Source organism: Sorex fumeus, unplaced genomic scaffold (assembly GCF_029834395.1).
Source record: "Sorex fumeus unplaced genomic scaffold, SorFum_2.1 ptg000028l, whole genome shotgun sequence".
In the NCBI taxonomy this organism is placed as follows: Eukaryota; Metazoa; Chordata; class Mammalia; order Eulipotyphla; family Soricidae; genus Sorex; species Sorex fumeus.
The window spans coordinates 5,013,839-5,035,642 of NW_026606085.1; the positions used below are offsets into that span (position 1 = coordinate 5,013,839).

General features: G+C 51.3%; 1 protein-coding gene across 1 annotated transcript; it reads left to right on the forward strand.

The window, feature by feature from the left end:
• Positions 1-918: 918 nt before the first annotated feature.
• GUCY2D (guanylate cyclase 2D, retinal) lies at positions 919-16,058 on the forward strand. Its single transcript, XM_056114803.1, has 19 exons — positions 919-1,555; positions 1,641-1,945; positions 3,795-4,146; positions 4,743-4,827; positions 5,074-5,176; positions 6,222-6,323; positions 8,185-8,265; positions 10,430-10,636; positions 10,715-10,871; positions 11,293-11,442; positions 12,205-12,353; positions 13,009-13,172; positions 13,246-13,438; positions 13,703-13,877; positions 14,125-14,223; positions 14,510-14,604; positions 14,745-14,830; positions 14,978-15,087; positions 15,953-16,058. Exons 1-18 carry the CDS (start codon positions 919-921, stop codon positions 15,069-15,071), a joined length of 3,234 nt encoding a protein of 1,077 aa, XP_055970778.1. The 3' UTR covers positions 15,072-15,087; positions 15,953-16,058.
• Positions 16,059-21,804: the final 5,746 nt, after the last annotated feature.

The following is a 21,804-nucleotide window of genomic DNA, read 5'->3' on the forward strand; positions in this document are numbered from 1 at the left end:
CAATTACATTCTTCTTTAAAATTGTAATGATTTTTTTATCAATCAGGCAATTAAATTTATTGTTAGAGACTATTTTCACAATAACCTTCAGAGAGATTAAGCAATTTTCAAAGGTCACAAAGTCAAAATGGAAGACTCTAAATCAAATCTGCTTAAACCAGAGCACTTTCAATGATTTCCATAGGTCCTGCCTTCTTAAGGCCAAATAGCTGGCTTCTTAGGCACAGAGCAGTGATCAAAGAATCAGGAGTGAGGAAAAAAGGTAAGTGTACCAGAGTAGGTTTGGTCTCTGGGATATAGACTTTGCCAGAAAAGGGATGGAGCTTGGCCCTGTCCCGCGGAACTGGAAAAGAATGACAGTAGCGGCGGGGTGCTATTGGGATGGATGGGTAGGGGTGAATAGAAGCCAGGCACTATCCTGCCCTGGGAGGTCATCCTCCACCAGCCCCCCTTGCCTGATTAAGAGACCCTAATCCGCTTGTGGGAGATTAAGGGCAGGCTGGGAGTTCCCACACCTATTCCCTTGGCGGGCGGGCGAAGAAGACCTGGGGGAGGGCGCAGGAGGAGGCTCGCCCCTGTGACCCCTCGCCAGGGCCCTGAGCCCCTGCCAGCCCGGACTTCGCGGTGAGTGGAAAAGCCCTCCCACCCGGTGTCCAGGTCCCCTCCGCCCTAGACGGACTGTGCATAGGTGTGGGCATGCCCCACTGACCCCCGCAAACCCAGACCAACGACACAGAGTAGGCTGGGGAAACTGTTACTCTCCGCTGTTACTTTGACACCCAACAGTCGTCCAAACCCGCGGAGTGGTGCGGCGGCAGGGCCGGGCTTTGAGAAGCCGGAGGTGGGGCGGGAACCGCGGGGAAAGGGGGTGAGCGCGTGCTGACCCTGCCCAGTGTCCACCCACCCGCAGGCCTGGCCATGGCGCGCGGCCCTGCGCCTCGGCTGCTGCTGCTGCTGCTGCTTCTGGCGCCACACGCCGCGCTCCCGGCCGCGTTCACTGTCGGGGTGCTGGGCCCCTGGGCGTGCGACCCCCTCTTCGCCCGCGCCCGACCGGACCTGGCGGCCCACTTGGCAGCCTCTCGTCTGAACCGCGATTCCGATCGCGCCGGGGGCCCCCGATTCGAGATCGCGCTGCTGTCCGAGCCCTGCCGGACTGCCGGCTCGCTGGGGGCGCTGGCGGGGGCGCTGGGCCGCGTGTCGGCGCTCGTGGGCCCGGTGAACCCCGCAGCCTGCCGGCCCGCCGAGCTCCTGGCCCAGGAGGCGGGGGTGGTGCTGGTGCCCTGGGGCTGCCCCGGGACGCAGGCTTCGGGCACCACGGCCCCCGCTCTGACCCCCGCGGCCGACGCCCTCTACGCCCTCCTGCGCGCGTTTCGCTGGGCACACGTGGCCCTGGTCACTGCCCCCCATGACCTCTGGGTCGAGGCAGGACGAGCGCTGGCCGTAGCACTAAGGGCTCGGGGCTTGCCCGTCACTCTGGTGATCGCCATGGAGTCTTCGGACCTGACGGGTGCCCAGGAGGCCCTGAGGAGGATCCGGGGCCGCCCCAGCATCCGAGGTAGGCTCCGGCTCAGGGGGCGCAGGGGGTGGTGGTCGCGCAGACGGCGGATCAGGGCGCTGAGTAGCGTCTGTCCGGCCTGCAGTGGTGATCATGGTGATGCACTCGGTGTTGCTGGGCGGAGAGGAGCAGCGCAGCCTGCTGGAAGCCGCGGAGGAGCTGGGCTTGGCCGACGGCTCCCTGGTCTTCCTGCCCTTCGACACGATCCACTACGCCTTGTCACCCGGCCCAGACGCTTTGGCCGCGCTCGCCAACAGCTCCCGACTGCGCAAGGCCCACGACGCCGTGCTCACCCTCACCCGCCACTGTCCGCCAGGGGGCAGTGTGCTGGGCAGCCTTCGGCGGGCCCAGGAGCAGCGGGAACTGCCCCCTGATCTCAATCTGCAGCAGGTAAGAGGGATGGAGAGGGTCGAAACCGGGAGAAGGTGGAGGTCATGGGGGAGAGGACGGTGGAGCCAAAGGCTGGGGGTGGAGGCGGGACCACCGAGGTGAGAGAATGAACCTAAACGGAAGGGAAACGATTGGAATCGATGGAATGAGAGGAGGAGACCGCCGGTGGGGAGAGCTATTAACAGCTATCCTGGAGTGTCTGGGCAATATAGACCCCATGGCTTTGCTTGGGACATCTTAGAATTGCATCAAAGAGCAAGCATCGGAGACGTCTCCTGCCCAGCTTCTGTAATTCTTTGCAGGCAGCTTCAAACTAGAGTTGACCCAGGGCCTACCGCATACAGTTGGTGATAAAGAACGGGGTTCTAAAGAGAGCGGGAAGGAGAAGGCATGAGACCAACGTCCACAGTTCAGAAGAGTTTCCTCTGCTAGAATGAAGTTAAAATTAACGAAGCTACATCATAGGCTTCATGTCTTGTTTTTTTTTAAAAAAAAAAAAAAAGGAAAAACAACCATTTAGATCCACAGCTTATTCTCCACAATTTACTAATACCCAAGGTCCCCTGAGAACCCAGAGTCCCGTTCAGATCATCTAGTTCCCCTCCCATTTACAAAAGCAGCTGCTAGAGGTCACCCAGAAGAAGGGAACTTTGATGTCAGTGGCCTATAAACTAAGCTTCAGAAGGACGCAGCTCAAGAGGGAGCAGATGAAAGAGGGCTGCCGGTCAAGGGTGATTGAAATACCCCTGATCTCCTCCATGGGGATTTAGGGCAGGTAGTAGGGAGAAAGAAGGAACACAATGAGGACAAGAGTTAGGAATGGTGGTTAATGAAGGATGGAGGGCAGGTGGAGAAGAGAAGTAGAGAGAGGAAAAAGTTCTTTAATTCTCAGTAAGTAGCACAAGCTTCTACCTCTCTCTTCTATCTTCTTTGAATTTTTAGTTCCTCTGGATCCCACAGTCTTTTCCTTTGATTGTATTGCCAGTAGTACCATTACCTCCCTGGGATAAGTCTGCTACATCCCTTGAGGCACAGTCACTTCTGGAAGCTGCCTCCTCCTCCCTAACCTGGACTCTGGTTGACTTCCCTGTTTCTGTAGCTCTCTTATTCACTTGTACTGCCCAACCACCCCATCTTCCTCTGTCTCTAGATGCAAGTCCTTTGGACAGGGACTCGTGAGACTTGGGAGCTGGGAATAATAGAGGTTAGATAAGTTCTGCCATTAGCTTTAAGAGAAGAGAAAAAGGAGAAATAGAATCCATTAAAAAGAAAGCTTTCAGGTAAATAGCATAGATAATAATATTTAAAACACATTGCAGAGGGGACTGGGGAGATAGTGCAGCAGATAGGGTGATTGCATTGCATGTAGCCGGCCTGGTTAAATCCCCAACACCCCATATGTTTCTCCCAGTTCCCTTCAGGAGCCATTCCTGAGCACAGAACCAGGAGTAAGCTCTGAGCATCACCTAGCATGGCCCTGTCAAAAATATTAATAAGATTAAATATATGCATGGCAATGAATAGGAAAGGAAAGAGTCATGAGTGGTGGAGAGTTAAAATTAACCAATAGTGAAGAAATCCTCCAAATTCTGAAGGTCAATGGGGAAAAGAGGTGGAATAGCTGAAGGGGGGAGGGAAAGAGAGAGAAAGCATTAGCTTCTGGGGAAAGCTATCCAGTGAGAAGAGAAAGAGGCAATCAGTCAGGAGGAGGAAGAAATAGCCAATAGGGAGAGACCTGGGGACTCACCAAGTAGGAGAGGCAAACACTGAGACAGTGAAAGGAAAGGCCAGGGCTGGGAGCCGTTTTCTGGGTAATGACCTTGCAGCTTGAGCCTCTGTTCTTCTCCAGGTATCCCCACTCTTTGGCACAATTTACGATGCAGTCCTCTTACTCGCACAGGGCGTGGCGGGAGCACGTGTGGCTGCAGGTGGTGGCTGGGTGTCAGGAGCCGCTGTGGCCCGCCACGTTCGGAATGCCCGGGCCCTTGGGTTCTGTGGACTCCTGGGAGGAGCTGAGGAGCCTCCTTTTGTGCTGCTGGACACAAATGCAGTGGGAGACCGACTGTATGCTACATACATGCTGGACCCAGCCCAGGGCCACCTCCGTTGGTCTGGAACCCCTGTGCATTTCCCTAGAGGGGGACAAGGGCCTGGGCATGACCCCTCATGCTGGTTTGACCCAGACATCATCTGCAACGGAGGTAAGGGAAAGCACCCCAACCCCCACTGGGACAGTCTCCAAGGACCTTCCATGAGGAGGTGAAAGAGAATAAAGTCCAGTTCTCTAATTCTCCTTCCAGGCCCTTCCACTTCCTCATCAGACCTCTGATTTATACAGAGCTTCTCTCTTGCCAATTCCCCACACCGCTCTTGGAGCTTTGCTGGCATTCCCAGATGCTCCCCTTTTCCAAATACATGGTTTTTCTCTAGGTCTCTATTCCGTCTTCCACCTTCCTTCCCTTCACTGTATCACCGTATCACTGTCATCCCGTTGTTCATCGATTTGCTCGAGTGGGCACCAGTAATGTCTCCATTCGTCCCAGCCCTGAGATCTTAGCAGCCTCTCCTTATTCATCCTTCCCAACAGTGCCGTATTGGAGCCTCTTTCAGGGTCAGGGGAATGAGACCCGTTATTGTTACTGTTTTTGGCATATCAGATATGCCATGGGGAGCTTGCCAGACTCTGCCGTCTCCTTCCCTTAGAGCTTCAAAATTTGATAAATGCATGTCTTCCTAGAGAGTGGGGGCTTCCCCTCATGCAAGACCCTCAGTTTCCCTTCTCTCCCTACCCCTATAGGAGTGGAACTAGGTCTGGTCTTCATCGGCTTCCTTCTGGTGCTTGGCATGGGGCTGACAGGGGTCTACCTGGCTCATCATGTGAGGTGAGTTGGAGAGTGAGCTAAGTAGGAGGTGAGCTTGATGCTCCATGTGATTTTGTGGCAAAGAAGGGCCCTGAATAGAAGGAAGCTATTTTTGGAGTGGGGAGCAGATCCTAGAGGGCTGGCAGAACCCCACAGGAAGTTTGGCTGCGGGTGGCTACTTGTTCTTGAGCCAGCATATTCCTGGCTGACCTCTTGTCTCGAACTTGGGTTTCCTTTGTGGAAATGACCTTCACCCCTTCCTACCAGGCACCGCTTACTTCATATTCAAATGGTCTCAGGCCCTAACAAGATCATCCTGACTCTGGACGACATCACTTTCCTGCCCCCACCAGGAGGAAGCTCTGGAAAGGTCTGGGGGACTGGAAACTGGGTGGGGGTGAGGGTGGGGGTGGCTAATAGGGTGAGTGGGGAGGGTGTTGGTGAATGGGAGTGAGATTACATCTGTCCTCTCCCTGTTAACCTGGGTTTCTGCCAGGACTAGCGAAACCCTCACCCGAATATGGGAGGACCTGCTTTCTATCATCGCTGTCTCAATCTGAGCTCTGGGGAAATCAGTGTCCTGAAGAGTTTAATTAAATTGGCAGCCCTTGTACTGACAGCTTTCTGGGGAAATGTGAGATTCCATCCAACAACAAATGAATATATTTGTTTTGTAATTGTGAAGTGCACTTGGGAAATGATGTCATTATTTTATTTTATTTTATTTTTGCTTTTTGGGTCACACCCAGCAATGCTCACGGGTTACTTCTGGCTCTGCATCAGGAATTATTCCTGGCAGTGCTTGGGGATCCTATGGGATGTTGGGGATCGAACCCAGGTCGGACGCGTGCAAGGCAAACACCCTACCCGCTGTACTATCACTCCGGCTCTTTTTTTGGGGGGGAGGTCACATCCGATGATGCTCATGGGTTACTCCTGGCTCTGAACTCAGGCGTTACTCCTGATGTTGCTCGGGGAACCATAGGAATGCTGGGGATTGAACCTGAGTCAGCCATGTGTAAGGGAAATGATGTCATTATTACCTTCCCTAACTGGACTCCTTCAGTTCTCCTGCTCTGTCTCAGCCTGATCTCAACCCACTGTTCTAACCCCACAGTATATCTCTCTCTCTATGTATCTATCTATACATATATACACACACCTATGTTTTGTTTTGTTTGATATATATATATATGTTTTATTTTGTTTTGTGTTTTGATTTGGGGTCACACCCAGCTGTGCTCAGGGCTTACTCCCGGTTCTGCACTGGGAATGCTCCTGGCAGGTTTGGAGATCCTATGGGGTTCTGGGAATTATACGTGGGTTGACCAAATAAACACCCTACCCACTGTGCTATCTCTCTAGCCCAAAATCACAGTATATTTTGATCCCTTGTCCTGACCTCTACCCTCCAGGTGGTCCAGGGGAGTCGATCAAGTCTCACAGCCCGCAGCATATCAGACATTCGCAGTGGTCCCAACCAGCCCCCCAACAGTTCCAGTATTGGCCTGTATGAGGTGAGCCTGATCCCCAGTGAGGCAGTCTGTTCTTGGAGGGCAGTGAGAGGGAGGAGGCTCAGGTCTAGGAGGCATGTGGTGGGGTTATTTCCTGCAGGCTTCAGGGAACAGGAGTGGAAATGACCTAGGAAGAGGTGAGGTGACTTTGATGCCTCAAACGGGAGCATTAGAGAAGTGCGAAGTCCAGGCTTTACCTATAGCCACTATCTAGGTCAGTGACTACAGGTGAGAGGTATGAGTAGGCAGGAAGCCTACTGGTCACTGAGGCCATGCCCCTCTAGGTAGCATCCCCTGGTCAAGTCTGCAAGTTAGTGAAGAGCACAGGCCTCCCTGGGAAGGTTGGGGCAGATGGGCACCTGACATGTATTTTCTATCTCAGGGTAGCACTGTCCTCTCGTTGTTCATCAATTTGATGATGCTCAAGCGGGCACCAGTAACGTCTCCACTGTGAGACTTGTTGTTACTGTTTTTGGCATATCGAATATGCCAGGGGGACCTTGTCAGGCTCTGCCATGCAGACGGGATACTCTCGGTAGGGACGGAGGAATCGAACCGGGGTAGGCCAAGTGCAAGGCAAATGCCCTACCTGCTATGCTATCGCTCCAAATATCAGATCTTCTAGATGTAGGTTGTTTGGAATGAGGAGTTTCCAGAAGGCACTCCCTGACCCAAGCCACACCAGCGTCTTGGCTCCCTAAGTCTGATCAGATTCAGGAATAGCAAGCCTGACAGGGGGAAAAGAAAGTCACAAAAGGTCAGCAAATCTGAATGGAGTAAATGGATGAGAGCAGATTCAGAGACCAGATCAAGAGAGAGAGCCCATCAGAGTTCCTGAGTGTCAGGGCAGGGAGAAAACGCCCAGGCTCCTATGTTACCTCCAGTCCTCACAGCCATTTTTCAGGGGAGTACTCTTGTCATTTGGTCAGGTTGTTTTTCTTTTTTTTCTTTTCTTTTTGGGTCACACCTGGAGGTGCACAGGGGTTACTCCTGTCCCTGCACTCGGGAATTACTCCTGGTGGTGCTCGGGGGACCATATGGGATGCTGGAAATCGAACCCGGGTAGGCTGCATGCAAGGCAAACTACCCGCCATACTACTGCTCCAGCCCCCAGGTTGTTTTTCATTGTATGGGATTACCATGTTCCATGAAGGATATTTAGTGTCTGTCCACAAAACAGCCTCCCATTTGGGTAAAAAATGTAAATGCCCCACATTTATTTGCAAGTGTTCTTAAGGGGTCAGTACCAAAGCCCCAGAATTCTCTTCAAGCCCAACCCCTTACCAACAGAAAAGACCAGCTGTGTAATTTGCAAGGTCTAGAGCAATATAAAGTGCTCGTTCAAGATGACAACTGCGGATCACTGAAGCAAGCTCAGGCCCTTGCAAACATGGCGACCATGAAGCTACACAGAACTGTAGCCCATGATGAGGGCACATATTGCCCACAGATAAAGACAGTGAGGCCTGGTGCCTGGAGGGCAGCTGCCTGTGTATCATATTTAGTCTGTCCAAAGGTCTGGTCTCCCCAGACTCTTGATTCTTTGCACAGTGCTGTCTCATGCTAATGGACAACAGCTATGAGGACTGTTTATCAGTGACCTTTGTGAGGGTAAGGGGCCACTTAAATAGGCTTTTGGTATGTACATCTGGGTGATGAGGACAATCACGTGACATGAAGCTCTCTTTCTCAGCTAACTGTGACGCATACTGGCAAGCCACAAGCTCCACCTCCCCAAGGCTCCATTATTCACAAAGGATGTGTACTGGGTCAATGGGTCAATAGCAATATGGGGGCTCCAGGGTTGTTGCCATCCAGGCCTTTTAAGAAAACTGAATTTTCTCCTCCCATCGCTCTGTTTCAGGGAGATTGGGTTTGGCTAAAAAAACTCCCAGGGAGCCAGCACATAGCGATCCGCCCAGCAACCAAGACAGCCTTCTCCAAGGTGACAGTTGGATCCATGTGATGGGGTTAACGGGGTGGGGTGGTCATGATTTTTTCCCCTCATTTCCTTCTATTTGCTGATGACTATAGATCCAGGAGAACATCAAGGCATACAGTCCCAATGTTGCCCCTTGTACATCATTGGGAGATAGCACAGCAGGTAGGGTGCTTCCCTTGTACTTAGGGAACCCAGATTCAGTGCCCAGCATGCCTAAGCACTGCCAGGAGTAATTCTGGAGGTCAGAGCCAGGAGTGCTGTGGGTGTGGCCCCAAAACAAAAGCAAATCACACACAAGTTCCTTTGCTGTCAGCATCAATTAAGATCACCTTTGAAGCCAGGAACACAGGTCAGCTGTAGAGCACGTGCTTTCCTGTGTAAAGCCCTGGGTTCAACACCACCTAAGAAATCACCTTTTCCCTTCCTTTCCTTTTGTTCTCATGGCAACAGTCAGCGGCTGAACATCTTAGTTGTAAAAGTCCTATACATGGTTATGACACCAGGGCTCACAAACAACAGTGTGACCAGGTTTGTCCTCAGCATGTGGACAGAGCAAGGAATCAAACTCTTGGCCTCATGCTGCAAGACAGATGGTCTACCACTGGGTCACATTCCTGGACCCATCATAACACTAGTTTTTCCCTTTGGTGATCTTGTCAAAACTTGCTATTGTACATTCATCTCTGTGCTTGCTTATTTTTTTTAATCTATCTCCCTCACATATTGGTAGGGTAAGGTTTGTTCCTGTCTCTGCTTTTTTTCCAGCATTCAGTAAAGTGTCTATATGAGACTCAATGAATGTTGAGTTAGTGAGAGAAAATTAAAAAGGGTTTCCAGTGGTGTAAATAGACCTGCTTAATGGATACTTAATGAAGTGAAAAAGTTGACAGAGACTATAAACAAACTTGTTTTATTTTTCCAAATTAAAGCCTTATTGCTCCCCAACACCATGAAAGTCTTTGCCTGGCCCCTTGGTCCAGAGACAACATAACTTAAGTAGAAGTCAGTGCACCCAGTATGTTTTTTAATTGGTTTTGGGGCCACACACAGCTGTGTTCAGGGCTTACTCTTAGCTTTGCACGCAGGGATCACTTCTGTCAGGCTCCAGGGACCATATGGGGAGCTGGGGGTTGAATCCGGGCCAACTTAAGTGCCCCACCCGCTATACTATTTCCCCAGCCCCTATTTTTGTTTCTTTGGTGGGGAGGGGAGGATCTCCAGAGTGTTACCTGGAAGGTCTAGGTGCCCATCCATGATTCTTAGCCAACCAGTGAAGAGGTGAATGGAAGTTTTTAAAGACACAGGAGTTTCCCCTTCTGGCATCCCCCTGGATCTTCGAGGTGCAAGGATGCGATGCTGTTTGGGCCTGTGGTGCCAGGAATATCTGGGCCACCCAGGGGGCCACGGATCTCCTAGTAATGCTCAGGATGGGGCCGGGATTGAACAGATGCATAACTGCCGTTACTTACTATCTTCTGGGCCCTTGTTTCTTTCTTTTTTGTTCTTTATTTGTTTGTTTGCTTGTTTTGCAACATCTGCCAGTGCTCAGGTCTTTCTCCTAGCTCTGTGCTCAGGGTTCACTCCTGACAGGGCTCAGAGGACCACATGAGGTGCTGGGAAATGAACCCGGGTCAGCTGTGTACAAGGCAACTGCCCTGCTTTGTTGCACTATCATTCCAACTCTTCTTTCTTCTTTTTTTTTATTTGTCTACTTTTACTTGGGGGCCTCACCTGGTGATGCTCGGGGTTACTCCTGACTGTGTTCAAAAGTTAATACTGGCAGTGCTCAGGGGAACATATACAATTGAAGTGCAGGTCAAACGTTCTACCCACTGTACTATCTCTTTAGCTCTTGTTTGATTTTTCAATCTAAGTTTTTTCGCTTCCTCTGCCAGCCTGGGGCCCCCAGAGGTATGCTCAGTGGTGGGAGGAGGCCATGTGGAGCCGGAAATTGAGTCTGGGTCCTGTGATGCAGATCGTACTCCAATCCTTTGAGCTATCAATCTGGCCCCCCAAGTGGCCATTTTATAACTTTTTTTTTTAATGAAAAGACCCCTGTGTTATGTGTGGACCAAAGAAAAGCTAGAGAAGATACCCATCACCCTTTCCCAGCAGGCCCAAATTAAGGTGGGGGGCACTCATCAAACCGGGAACTGTGTCCCGTCAGCTCCGGGAGCTCCGGCACGACAACGTTGCCCTCTACCTGGGGCTCTTCCTGGCGGGGACCGCGACCCAGCCCGGGGCCCCGGGCGACGGAGTGCTGGCTGTGGTCTCTGAGCACTATGTCCGGGGCTCCCTCCACGACCTCCTGGCTCAGAGAGACATAAAGCTGGACTGGATGTTCAAGTCCTCCCTCCTGCTGGACCTCATCAAGGTGGGGCGGCGGCCGGCCGGGGAGCGGGGCGAGGGCCAGGCCCCCGCGGCCGCGGCTGCCGCTGACCCTCCCTTCCAGGGCATGCGGTACCTGCACCACCGCGGCCTGGCCCACGGGAGGCTGAAGTCGCGGAACTGCGTGGTGGACGGGCGGTTCGTGCTTAAAGTCACCGACCACGGCCACGGGCGACTGCTGGAGGCGCAGCGGGTGCTGCCACCGCCCCCCAGAGCCGAGGGTAAGCGTCCCCTGCCCCGCGGACCCGGGGTCCCAGTTCTTCCAGGGCCCCGCCTGCCGCCCCTCCCTCCGCTCTGTCTCGCCACCCATGTCCACTGGGGACAACTTCCACGACCAAACTGGCGCGGCTAGACCGGCTGGGGGGCAGTGGCCCTGCCCCCCACCCCGGGGCGCTCTTACCAGACGGACGGTGGGGGGTGGGGCGGGCGCTCGCGCCCGAGCAGAGTCTCTCCCGGACGCCCTGCACCCGCCGGACTAAGCCCTATCTAGCGCCCGGCTTTCTGGAAGGATCTCCAGGGGACAGCTGAGGGCGTAGCGTCAGACGAGTGGGCAAGGGTGGGGATGGGGTGCCGATCTGAGCCTGGGCTTTCCGGGGCACGTGACGCTGTGCTCAACCCTCCCCGGCTCCTCCTCGCCCCCAGACCAGCTATGGACAGCCCCGGAGCTGCTGCGGGACCCTGCCCTGGAGCGCCGGGGGACCCTGGCCGGTGATGTCTTTAGCCTGGCCATCATCATGCAGGAGGTCGTGTGCCGCAGCGCCCCCTATGCCATGCTGGAGCTCACTTCCCAGGGTAAGGCAGCCCCTAACAGGCCTGGCTCTACGAACTGACCCTGTCCGGCACTTTCCTTTATTTCCCTAAGGCCCTGTGTTGGGAGTTAACCCCTGCTGTTCCTCAGAGGGAATCTAGCAGGTCTGGGTAGTGAAGAGCCAAAGCATTAGGATGAGCGGAGATGGCTCTCAGTGGGTTCCTTTGTCCTGACTCTGACTCCAATTTTCTTTTTTTTTGGGGGGGGGGGTCACATCCAGCGATGCTCAGGGGTTACTCCTGGCTCTGAACTCAGGAATTATTCCTGGCAGTGCTTGGGGAATATATGGGATGCTGGGAATCGAACCTGGGTCGGCCGCATGCAAGGCAAACACCCTACTCTCTACCTACTGTGCTATCACTCCAGCCCCTCCCCTGTTCCTTAAGGGTCCTGGGGAGTAGGACTTATGTGGAGGGGGAGGGTGTGGAGCTGTTGTTGACCTAGTTCAAATCCATATTTGTCATTACTTGACTCAGTAAGCAGTTTGATCATCTTGTCACTTTTCTTACGTGCAATAAATGTTTATCTCTTTGCCAGTCACCTCTTATTGTCTGCTACTTCCCAGAGTTCAGAATCTTCTTGGCACTCCCAGCAGCCCTCTAACATACCTCCACTCACTGAAATTCTGATTTTGAAGGTCTGTTTCCAGCCCTCTCCTCACCCCATCTTGGGCTGCAATCATCAGACCAGAATCAGAACTAGCTTCTATTCCAGGCCTCACTCTCTTGGTCCCCTCATACCCCCAGAAGTGGTGCAGAGGGTACAGAGCCCACCTCCACTGTGTCGGCCCTTGGTGTCCATGGACCAGGCCCCCGTCGAATGCATCCAGCTGATGAAGCAGTGCTGGGCAGAGCAACCAGATATTCGGCCCTCCATGGACCGCACCTTTGACCTGGTCAGTCACTGGGACTGGGCAAGGGCTTTGGGAAGGAGGTTGGCAGGCAGGTTGAAGAAATATCTCAAAGGGGGGAGCCTGGCAAGTACAAGGTCATGAGTTCAATCCCTACACTATACGGGCACCCTGAGCATTGCCAGGTATAGCTATATCGGCAGAGTATCCCTGGGGGGGCAGGGAAGGCCCAAATAAAATAAATATTATAAAGGAAAGAAGGTTGGCATGACCTGACTTTCCAGACTACATCCTAAGAAATAAATTGAAGAGGTGAATTGAGGATGTGGTTCAGTGGTGCAAGAGTTAGAAGGGGGCTGAGGAGTCTTTCAAGAGGGAAGTAAAGTTCTGAATGAGAAAGTGACTTATTTTCATTTAAAAACATTTATTGAGAACAAAGTTTGTGCTTGGTCTAGTGTGAAAAGATGATCAGACCTGGGTGGGCTGGGGTCAGAGCCCTTTTGGTTCCTAGCTGAGGAGAACCAGCGTGTCAGAATACCCTTTCCCATCTGTGGCCTCTGAATGTTTGGGAACACTGTGCCCCCTCACCTGGGGTGCCTAATGAGAGAAGATGAATGGAGGGGAGAGGACTGGGCGTAGTGTCTCTGAGAGAAGGCAGGCAGGGCCCTCAGCTTCCTCGCCAGCTTCCTTCTCCTGCTAGTTCAAGAGCATCAATAAGGGCCGGAAGAGCAACATCATCGACTCCATGCTGAGGATGCTGGAGCAGTACTCCAGTAACCTGGAGGACCTCATCCGGGAGCGCACGGAGGAACTGGAGCTGGAGAAGCAGAAAACAGACCGGCTGCTCACACAGATGCTGCCTCCGTGAGTGTCATGGGAAGGCAGTCGGGAAAGGCAGCTGGGACCCAGCTAGGTGACCTTGTGGCTGCTTCCCTAGGTCCGTGGCTGAGGCTCTGAAGATGGGGACATCGGTGGAGCCTGAGTACTTTGAGGAGGTGACACTGTACTTCAGTGACATTGTGGGCTTCACCACCATCTCCGCCATGAGTGAACCCATCGAGGTGGTAGACCTGCTCAATGACCTCTATACACTCTTTGATGCCATCATCGGTTCCCATGACGTCTACAAGGTGGGGGTTGAGGAGGGCAAACTCACCTGCAGCTTTACCGGCCCCAGCCCAGGCTTTCTTGCCAGGCCACCTGCCCCTGGCCACCAGCCCAGTCCTGTTTCCAAGCCCTCTTGTTCCCTAGCTCATCTGCCAGTTCCTGGTTCAGTTCCCCAGCTCACTCTTCCACATCTCTGCAGTAACCTGAGCTTAGGCCTCTGGACAAGAAAAGGGTTTTGGCCAAGAGACATAGATGCTGTACTCAGTTTGCACACCTCCTTCTCCCAGGTGGAGACCATTGGAGATGCCTACATGGTGGCCTCTGGGCTGCCCCAGCGGAACGGGCAACGGCACGCAGCAGAAATTGCCAACATGGCCCTAGACATCCTCAGTGCTGTGGGCTCCTTTCGCATGCGCCACATGCCTGAGGTGCCCATACGCATCCGCATTGGCCTGCACTCAGGTAATTCCTGCACCCCCACACCCCGACACCCAGGCGCACCCATCTCCATCCACTTAAGGGCCTGCAGCAGGGCAAACTCCAGCAGGGGTGGGTAAGGAGACATGTCTTCAAATCACCTTTACATTCCAGGCTCCCTGTTACCAAAAGAGGGTACACGGTGGGGGGCGCAGTGAATGGGGATTCAGGAATGCTAAAGAGTTCTAAGCCTCTAGATGCAACCCAGCTGCCCGCCGGGGTGTCTCCACAGGCCCCTGTGTAGCGGGCGTGGTGGGTCTGACCATGCCTCGGTACTGCCTTTTTGGGGACACAGTCAACACCGCATCTCGTATGGAGTCCACTGGACTGCGTGAGTGTGAAGGGGGTGGGGGGGGTGGAACATGGAATTTTATTTGGGGGCTGAGGGAATAAAGGTCTCCTGATGGGTTTGATCTACCAAGAGTATCTCGCCTGCATGGCAAAGCCTGGCAAGCTACCTGTGACGTATTCGATATGCCAAACACAGTAACAGTTGTCACAATGGAGACGTTACTGGGCCCACTCAAGAAAATCGATGAACAACGGGAGAACAGTAACAGTGACAGTGATGGGTTTGAGGGAGGTAAGTCCTAGGGCAGCGTTCTGTGTTGTCCCAGCCTACCGCATTCATGTGAACATGAGCACCGTGCGGATTCTCCGTGCTCTGAATGAAGGCTTCCAGGTGGAGGTGCGAGGTCGAACGGAGCTCAAGGTGAGGCAGGTCCCAAATTTCCTGGATCAGGCCGGAACCAGCTCTGGCCTTGTTCTAGATCTCCGGGTTCCTTGGGATCTGGGATCCTCCCCGCTTCCCTTGCCCAGCCTCCTAAGCCTTCCTCCCCCATGTCTGCCCAGGGCAAGGGCACTGAGGAAACCTACTGGCTGGTGGGCAGACGCGGCTTCAACAAACCCATTCCAGAACCACCTGACCTGAAACCAGGGTGAGGAGCCCACCTAACTACCCAGAGGGCTGATTATGGAGCACAGGCCTTGTATATCCCATCACCCCTTCTCTGCCATTTCTAACACACCTGGGAAGAAGTAGCAATAACTTGGGCCCTGCCATCCCTCCTCTAATCTCCTCTCAGAGCCAGCAATCACGGCATCAGCCTGCAGGAAATCCCCCCAGATCGGCGCCAGAAGCTGGAGAAGGCCAGGCCTGGCCAGTTTTCGGGAAAGTGACTCCCAGTCCCTACAGGTACTGCCTGCTGGTTCCCAAGGCCAACTCTTTTTTTTTTAATTTTTATTGGATAAACACCATTAGAAGTACAGTTGTAGACTTACAAATTTTTGTGCTTGGGTTTCACTTATACATTGATCGAGTACCCATCCCTCCACCAGTGTCGATTCTCCACCACCACTAATCCCAGTATCACTCCCACCCCATCCCCCCATCCCACCCTGCCTCTGTGGCAGGGCATTACCTTTTGTTCTCTCTCTCCTTTTGGGTGCTGTGGTTTGCAAAACAGGAATTGAGTGGCAATCATGTTTGGTCTATAGTCTACTTTCAGCATGCATCTCCCATCCTGGGAGGATCCTCCCAACACCCTTTATTTGGTGCTCCCTTCTCTATCTGAGCTCTTAATCTCTCCTCAGACTAAGGGTGTTTCTCACCTCTAGGAGATGCTCTCTGAAGGGCCCAACCCTGCCCTCACTGCAGCACTCAGGGCCTCTGACTACCTGCAGGGTTCAAGCCCTGTTTTTTGATATCTCTCTGATTTAGTGGATTGGGTTGATTCAAACCCAGAGACTTCCCTGAGGGGTGGGGGGTGGGGTGCCCAGTGGGTGTGGCATAATCTAAGAATGTGATCTTGGGAATGAAATCCCTATAATCCTGACTTTGCCTTTAACCCCCCTGCAATAATTTGCTCCTCCCACCCACTCACAAGAGCTCAAACTTTTAGGGGTTCATTCTGTAAGATCAGTGCAGCCCTAGAGTTCTGTGAGAGCAGAACCTTGCCTCCTTCCTTTGAGAATCTCTAGACAAAGACCCACCTCTTCCCAGTGAGCCCCCTTGGACTCCTTTCCACAATTTCCCAAGGAGATTCTCCTTCTCCCCTCAGGATGATTCCAGAAGGTCCTTTTCTTGAAAGTTGCTGCTACAGAGGACCAACAGTCTAGCCGATACCAGCCTCGGTCCAGTTCTACCTCAGATGATCTGTTCTTTTACGAGCACCAGTAGAAAACCAGCTCATGTGACCTTGGGACAGACTCCTGCACTCTCTGGGCTTGGGGATCCTGTGGCTTCAGTGGCTTCCACATCCCCTGTCAGCTGACCTTGGGAGGAGAGGCGCTGGGAATCTGGCCCCCACCCTGTGCTAGAATGGGGAGGTAGAAGAGGAAGAATCCAATTTCCAGGGCCTCTCAGGACCCCGTGAAGGAGGACTGTTGACTGGATGCTGCACCAGTGAGAAACTGACTCTTGCTCATTCATTCATTCATTCATCATCCTGTTATTCGTCGATTGCCTCGAGCAGGCCCCAGTAACGTCTCTTTCATCCTAGCCCTGAGATTATATTCAAGGCTCTTTAGGAGAATGAGACCCATCATTGTTACTGGTATTTGGCATATTGGGTACGCCACGGGGAGTTTGCCAGACTCTGCCCTGTGGGCAGGCTACATTCGATAGCCTGCAAGTTTGTCCGAAGTAGGAATGAGATAATAAGATGTCATAAAAAGATGTCCTGATAATATGTCTCGCAGCTGCGAATGCATTGATTGACTCTTGCTCATGTGGGCACAACTAGGAAACCTGCACATGTGCAGAGAAAAGCTTTCTTTAGGCTTCATGAAAAGAAACGTAAACAAACTGTACCAAACTGTATTCACCAGGACCCCACAGTAAAGTCGTGTCGTCCTCTGCTTATCTGAGTGCTGGTGAGCAGGCAAGGGACAGGAAATCCCTGCACGTGCCAACCCTTTCCCAGAAGGACTCCAGCTAAAGTCTGATTTGTGGAACTTTGTGTCTGGAGCCAGATTTTGATGACTGTGATTCTGGGTGTCCTTTGTCACAGCTGCTGAGCTAGACAGTGAGCAGCAGCACGGGCACCGGGCTACCACACAGGTGTGGACATCCTGTCCCTGCAGGTCTGCAGAAAGAACTGGAAACCAATGACCAGGAGATATGAATTGGATAGAATGCCTAGGGAGAAGAATGAACAAAATTTCAACTCTGTGAAGGGTGTTTGATGAACCACCAGCAGCCGCATTTCCTGGGAACTTGTTAGAAACGTAAGATGTCAGACTCAGACCTGTGTATGTGCAATCTACATTTGAAAAAGTTCCCTCCAGTATTTACATGCATTTAAAACGTTTTCAGGGACCAGAGAAATAGTACAGAGAATAAGGCATTTGCCTTGCACATGGCCGACCCGGGTTCGATCCCCAGCATCCCATTTGGTTCCCCAAGCACCGCCAGGAGGAATTCCTGAATACAGAACCAGAAGTAAACCCCTAAGCATCTCTTGGTGTGGCCCAAAAAGCAAAATAAATAAATAAAAATTAAGAAATAACAATAATAATAAATAAAAAGTTTGGGGCACAGTGGGTAGGGCGTTTGCCTTGCATGCGGCCGATCTGGGTTCGATTCCCAGCATCCCATATGGTCCCCTGAGCACCGCCAGGAGTAATTCCTGAGTGCATGAGCCAGGAGTAATCCCTGTGCATTGCCAGGTGTGACTCAAAAGCAAATCAATTAGTTAATTAATTAATTAAAAAATGTTTTTAGGGACTGGAGAGATAGTACAGCGGGTAGAATGCCAGGGTTTCAGCCCCAACATTTCATATGGTTCCACATAGCAAATCCTCTATGAAGCTAATGAGTTTAAAATGTTTGGCATCCTTGGGGGCTGGAGTGATAGCAAAGCGGGTAAGGCATTTGCCTTGCACGCGGCCGACCCGGGTTCGATTCCCAGCATCCCATATGGTCCCCTGAACACCACCAGGGGTAATTCCTGAGTGCAGAGCCAGGAGTGACCCCTGTGAATTGCTGGGTGTGTCCCAAAAAGAAAAAAATTAATTAATTAATAAAATGTTTGGCGTCCCTTCCCTGCATAAATCCCTTTGAAGTCCTCATGCCCAATTTGGTATTTTTGTTTTGTTTCATTTGGAGGACACATCCAGCAGTGCTCAGGGCTTATTCCTGGCTTTGTGCCTGGGGATTATTCCTGGTGGAGCTCAGGGACCATAATGTGGTGCCAGGAATCAAATCCGGGTGGGCCACATGCAAGACAAGCATCCTACCTGCTATACTACTTCTCCAGCCCCTGTATTCTTTTTCTTAAAGAAGTCAGCCCTTCACAGTGAACTGTGTTTCAGATCCCCCAAGATTTAGATCTATCTTGTGTTTTCCCTCTGGGGCACTGGGGGTCGGTTTTCTCTCAGCCTTTGTCACTGAAGACTCCACAAAAGCAGCAAGTGTCTTCCTTTAGAACACCCCATTTCTTCTAGGAGCCACAGCCCCTTGTGTGCCCCATAGGTGCCAGGGAAATCTGGGTAGCCCCAATTTAGGTCACCCTGCGTCCTCCAGCCTTCTTCATGACCACGTGCAGGAGCTCCGCGGGGTCTACACTGCCACACAGCTTCCTTGCATGTGGCTTTTTCTGTGTCCTGCAAACCAGTTCCACTCAGCTGGCAATTAGACAGATGCCCACATGCTATCCTCAGAGGCACCTCCAGTCTCCATAAATGACTTCCAGAGAGCCAGCATTTGCTGTTTGTAGGGGCCACTGTGGCTCTCAGCCGATATGTTGGACCTCACCAACTCCTGTTCTTATCCCCTCCCCAGTCTTCTATTGGGTGGGGTGAGGTGGAGGTGGGGAGTACGGATTACAGAGGATCAGTTCCACCAGCTCTCAGAAATCCCTTGGGATGGAGGTTCAGATGGGGATAACTGAGCTATTTGTTTCCATCTCCAAAATACAGAGTACTTAGTGCTTAATTGTTTCAGTCAGCCTGGGGCAGGGAGAAAGAAGCTTCCAGCCATCAAGTCAAGTGTTCTATTTCTCAGGGGGCATCAATAATCTGAAACTAGCTGTTATAAGTGAGTCGGAATGTCTGCCTGGTTTTCCTGAGTTCTAAAATTATGGCAGAAACATTAACTAGGGCAAAAAGTTGAGTCCCTTTCTATTGGTTATATCTTTGGGAAGACGGTCACAAAAGAATATAAGGCAAGAATATAATATCCTTCCATCGCATTTGAACACAATTTGCTTCCTGTAAAAGTTGAAACAAGGAAACCATTCTCAAATTTCCCCAGATAATCCAAAGGGATTTTAATGAGCAAATAATGTGGCCACTATTGCCTTTGCTTAGATGGCAAAAAGCACAAACTAGGGGCCAGAGCGATAGCTCAGTGGGTAGGGCATTTTTGCCTTGCACGCGGCCGACCCGAGCTCGATTCCCAGCATCCCGTATGGTCCCCTGAGCACCGCCAGGAATAATTCCTGAGTGCAGAGCCAGGAGTAACCCCTGTGCATTGCCGGGTGTGACCCAAAAAGAAAAAAGAAAAGCACAAACTAGAATGTAAAGAATTGCTGGTTTAAAATGCCTACATAGCTCCTTGCAGATTAATATTAATCACTTGATCACTTGACATCCCATTACTCATCAATTTGCTTGAGCGGGCGCCAGTTACATCTCCATTCATCGCTGTCGCGTGGCAGTGTAGCCCAATGGCGAATATATATTAATCATATTAACTTAAAGGTAAAAATGGGTATTTTTCAAGGTTCAAAGAGCTAGTTCTTTCCTTTCTATATTTTTATTATTTGTTTTGAGGTCACACCAAGTAGTGTTCTGGAACTATTCCTGAATCTGCTCTGAAGTGACTCCTGGTGGCGCATGAGTGAACCAGATGCAGTGCTGGGGATGGAACCAGTTGCATACAAGGCAGGCAATCTGTCCCCTTCTTCTCTCCACTATTTCTAAGTAAACATGGCTTATCTCACTAGAAGCAGATAATCAATGGTCAGTATCGCATTGGAACCAAATAAGCATTAGATGTCATCTGCTAAATTTCTCAAACAAGCGTGAATCAGATTACATTTTAGTTTTTTGGGTTTTTTTTTTTTTTGCCTTTTTGCCTTTTTGGGTCACACCCAGCAATGCTCAGGGATCACTCCTGGCTCTGTACTCAGGAATTACTCCTGGCGGTGCTTGGGGGACCATATGGGATGCCGGGGATCGAACCCGGGTCGGCCGCGTGCAAGGCAAACGCCCAACCCGCTGTGCTATCGCTCCAGCCCTACATTTTAGTTTTAGCAGGCAAATTACTGGCGGAGGAGGGAATCAAGGAGGAGGGGTACTGATCACTCAACATGCATTCTGCTTCTTTTTGTCCTGGGGAGGGGGGCAGAAGGGATGGGCAGGAGATTGTGGGACACACCCAGGAGATCTCAGAGCTTACTCCTGGCTTTCTCTCTGCTCAGAAATCACTCCTGGAGCTGGAGTCATAGTACAGTTGGTAGGGTACTTGCCTTACACAGAGCCCACTTGAGTTCAATTACCCCATATGGACCCCAGGCCCACCAGGAGTGATCCCTGAATGAAGAGCTAGGAGTAACTCCAGTATAGTTATGTTTTGCTTTCACCCCCAGCACCAGCACAGGACCTGACACAGAAGAGTTCCCAGACTCCTCTTGACCCTTTTCTTAGTGATGAGGTGCAATAACCAGGAATTCCCCCAACACTACCAAAAGACAGAGACACATTGGCCCTGACTTAAGGTCTGTTATCACAGAGGGCGTGGCCGCACTCTGCTGTGAGAATGCTCTGTTGCCTCCTTTCGTTTCCCTCCTGGTCTCAGCTCCTTGCCTTTATTCGACGAAACCATGCACTCCCACTCACAGTGTGCTCAGCAACCCCAACTCCACATATGTACCTCAATTAATTTTCGTCACCCAATGTCTTACATCCTCCTCAGGGTTATAGTAAAGCCATTTAGAACAAAGAAAAGAAGGTGACCACAGGGGAATATAGCTGTATGAAATACTTCAGCTGCTACCACCTGGAGCCCAGCCCATGACTGCAAAATTATCAGAAAAACAATTGCTTCCTCATCTTCTAAAATACTGTGATATGGGAAGACTTATTATACACTCACACTCCTAAACATATATGCACCTAATAATAGACCACCAAAATATTTTAATGTTTTTTAATTTTAATCGAATCACCATGATTTACAGAGTTATTCATTATTTAGTTTCAGCCTTAATGTTCACCAATACTTTCACTAGTGACCACCTTCCTCCTCTAATGTTCCTGGTTTCCCTCCTTCCCCACGGTTTTCTTTGCCTTCCCCAGACTCTCCCACCTGCCCTTTTAGGCACTGTTGTTAGCAGTACAGTAACTGGAAAGGGTATCATACATACCACGTTACATTCTTTCAGCATCCAGTCCAGAGAGACCAGGACAATCTTGCCTCTATCATTGTTGTCCCTTGCCTGACCTTTCCCCACCCCAACCTCACCTCTGAACAGGCAGGTTCTTGGGTTCTCTTGCTCTTTGTTTCTAAGGCTATAAACAATAGAAACGGATAATAGGAACAAAGTTGGTTATACCCCTATTATGTTTCTTTACATTGCGCATATGGGTGAGGTCATTCTGTGTCGGTCCCTCTCCCTCTGACTAACTTCATTCATCACGATACTCTTCAGATCCTTCCACGTAAGAGAAGGTTGCGTAACTTCCTCTTTCTCACAGCTGAGCAGCATTCCATTGTGTATGTGTACCAAAGCTTCTTCATCCAGTCATCTGTTCTTGGGCACTTGGGTTGTTTCCAGATTTTGGCAATTGTGAATAGATCTGCAATGAACATCTGAGTCCAGGTGACTTTTCTGCTTTCTGGTTTTGGACCCATAGATTATACTTTCAGGAGTTGTATGGTCATATGGAAGCTCAATTTCTACTTCTT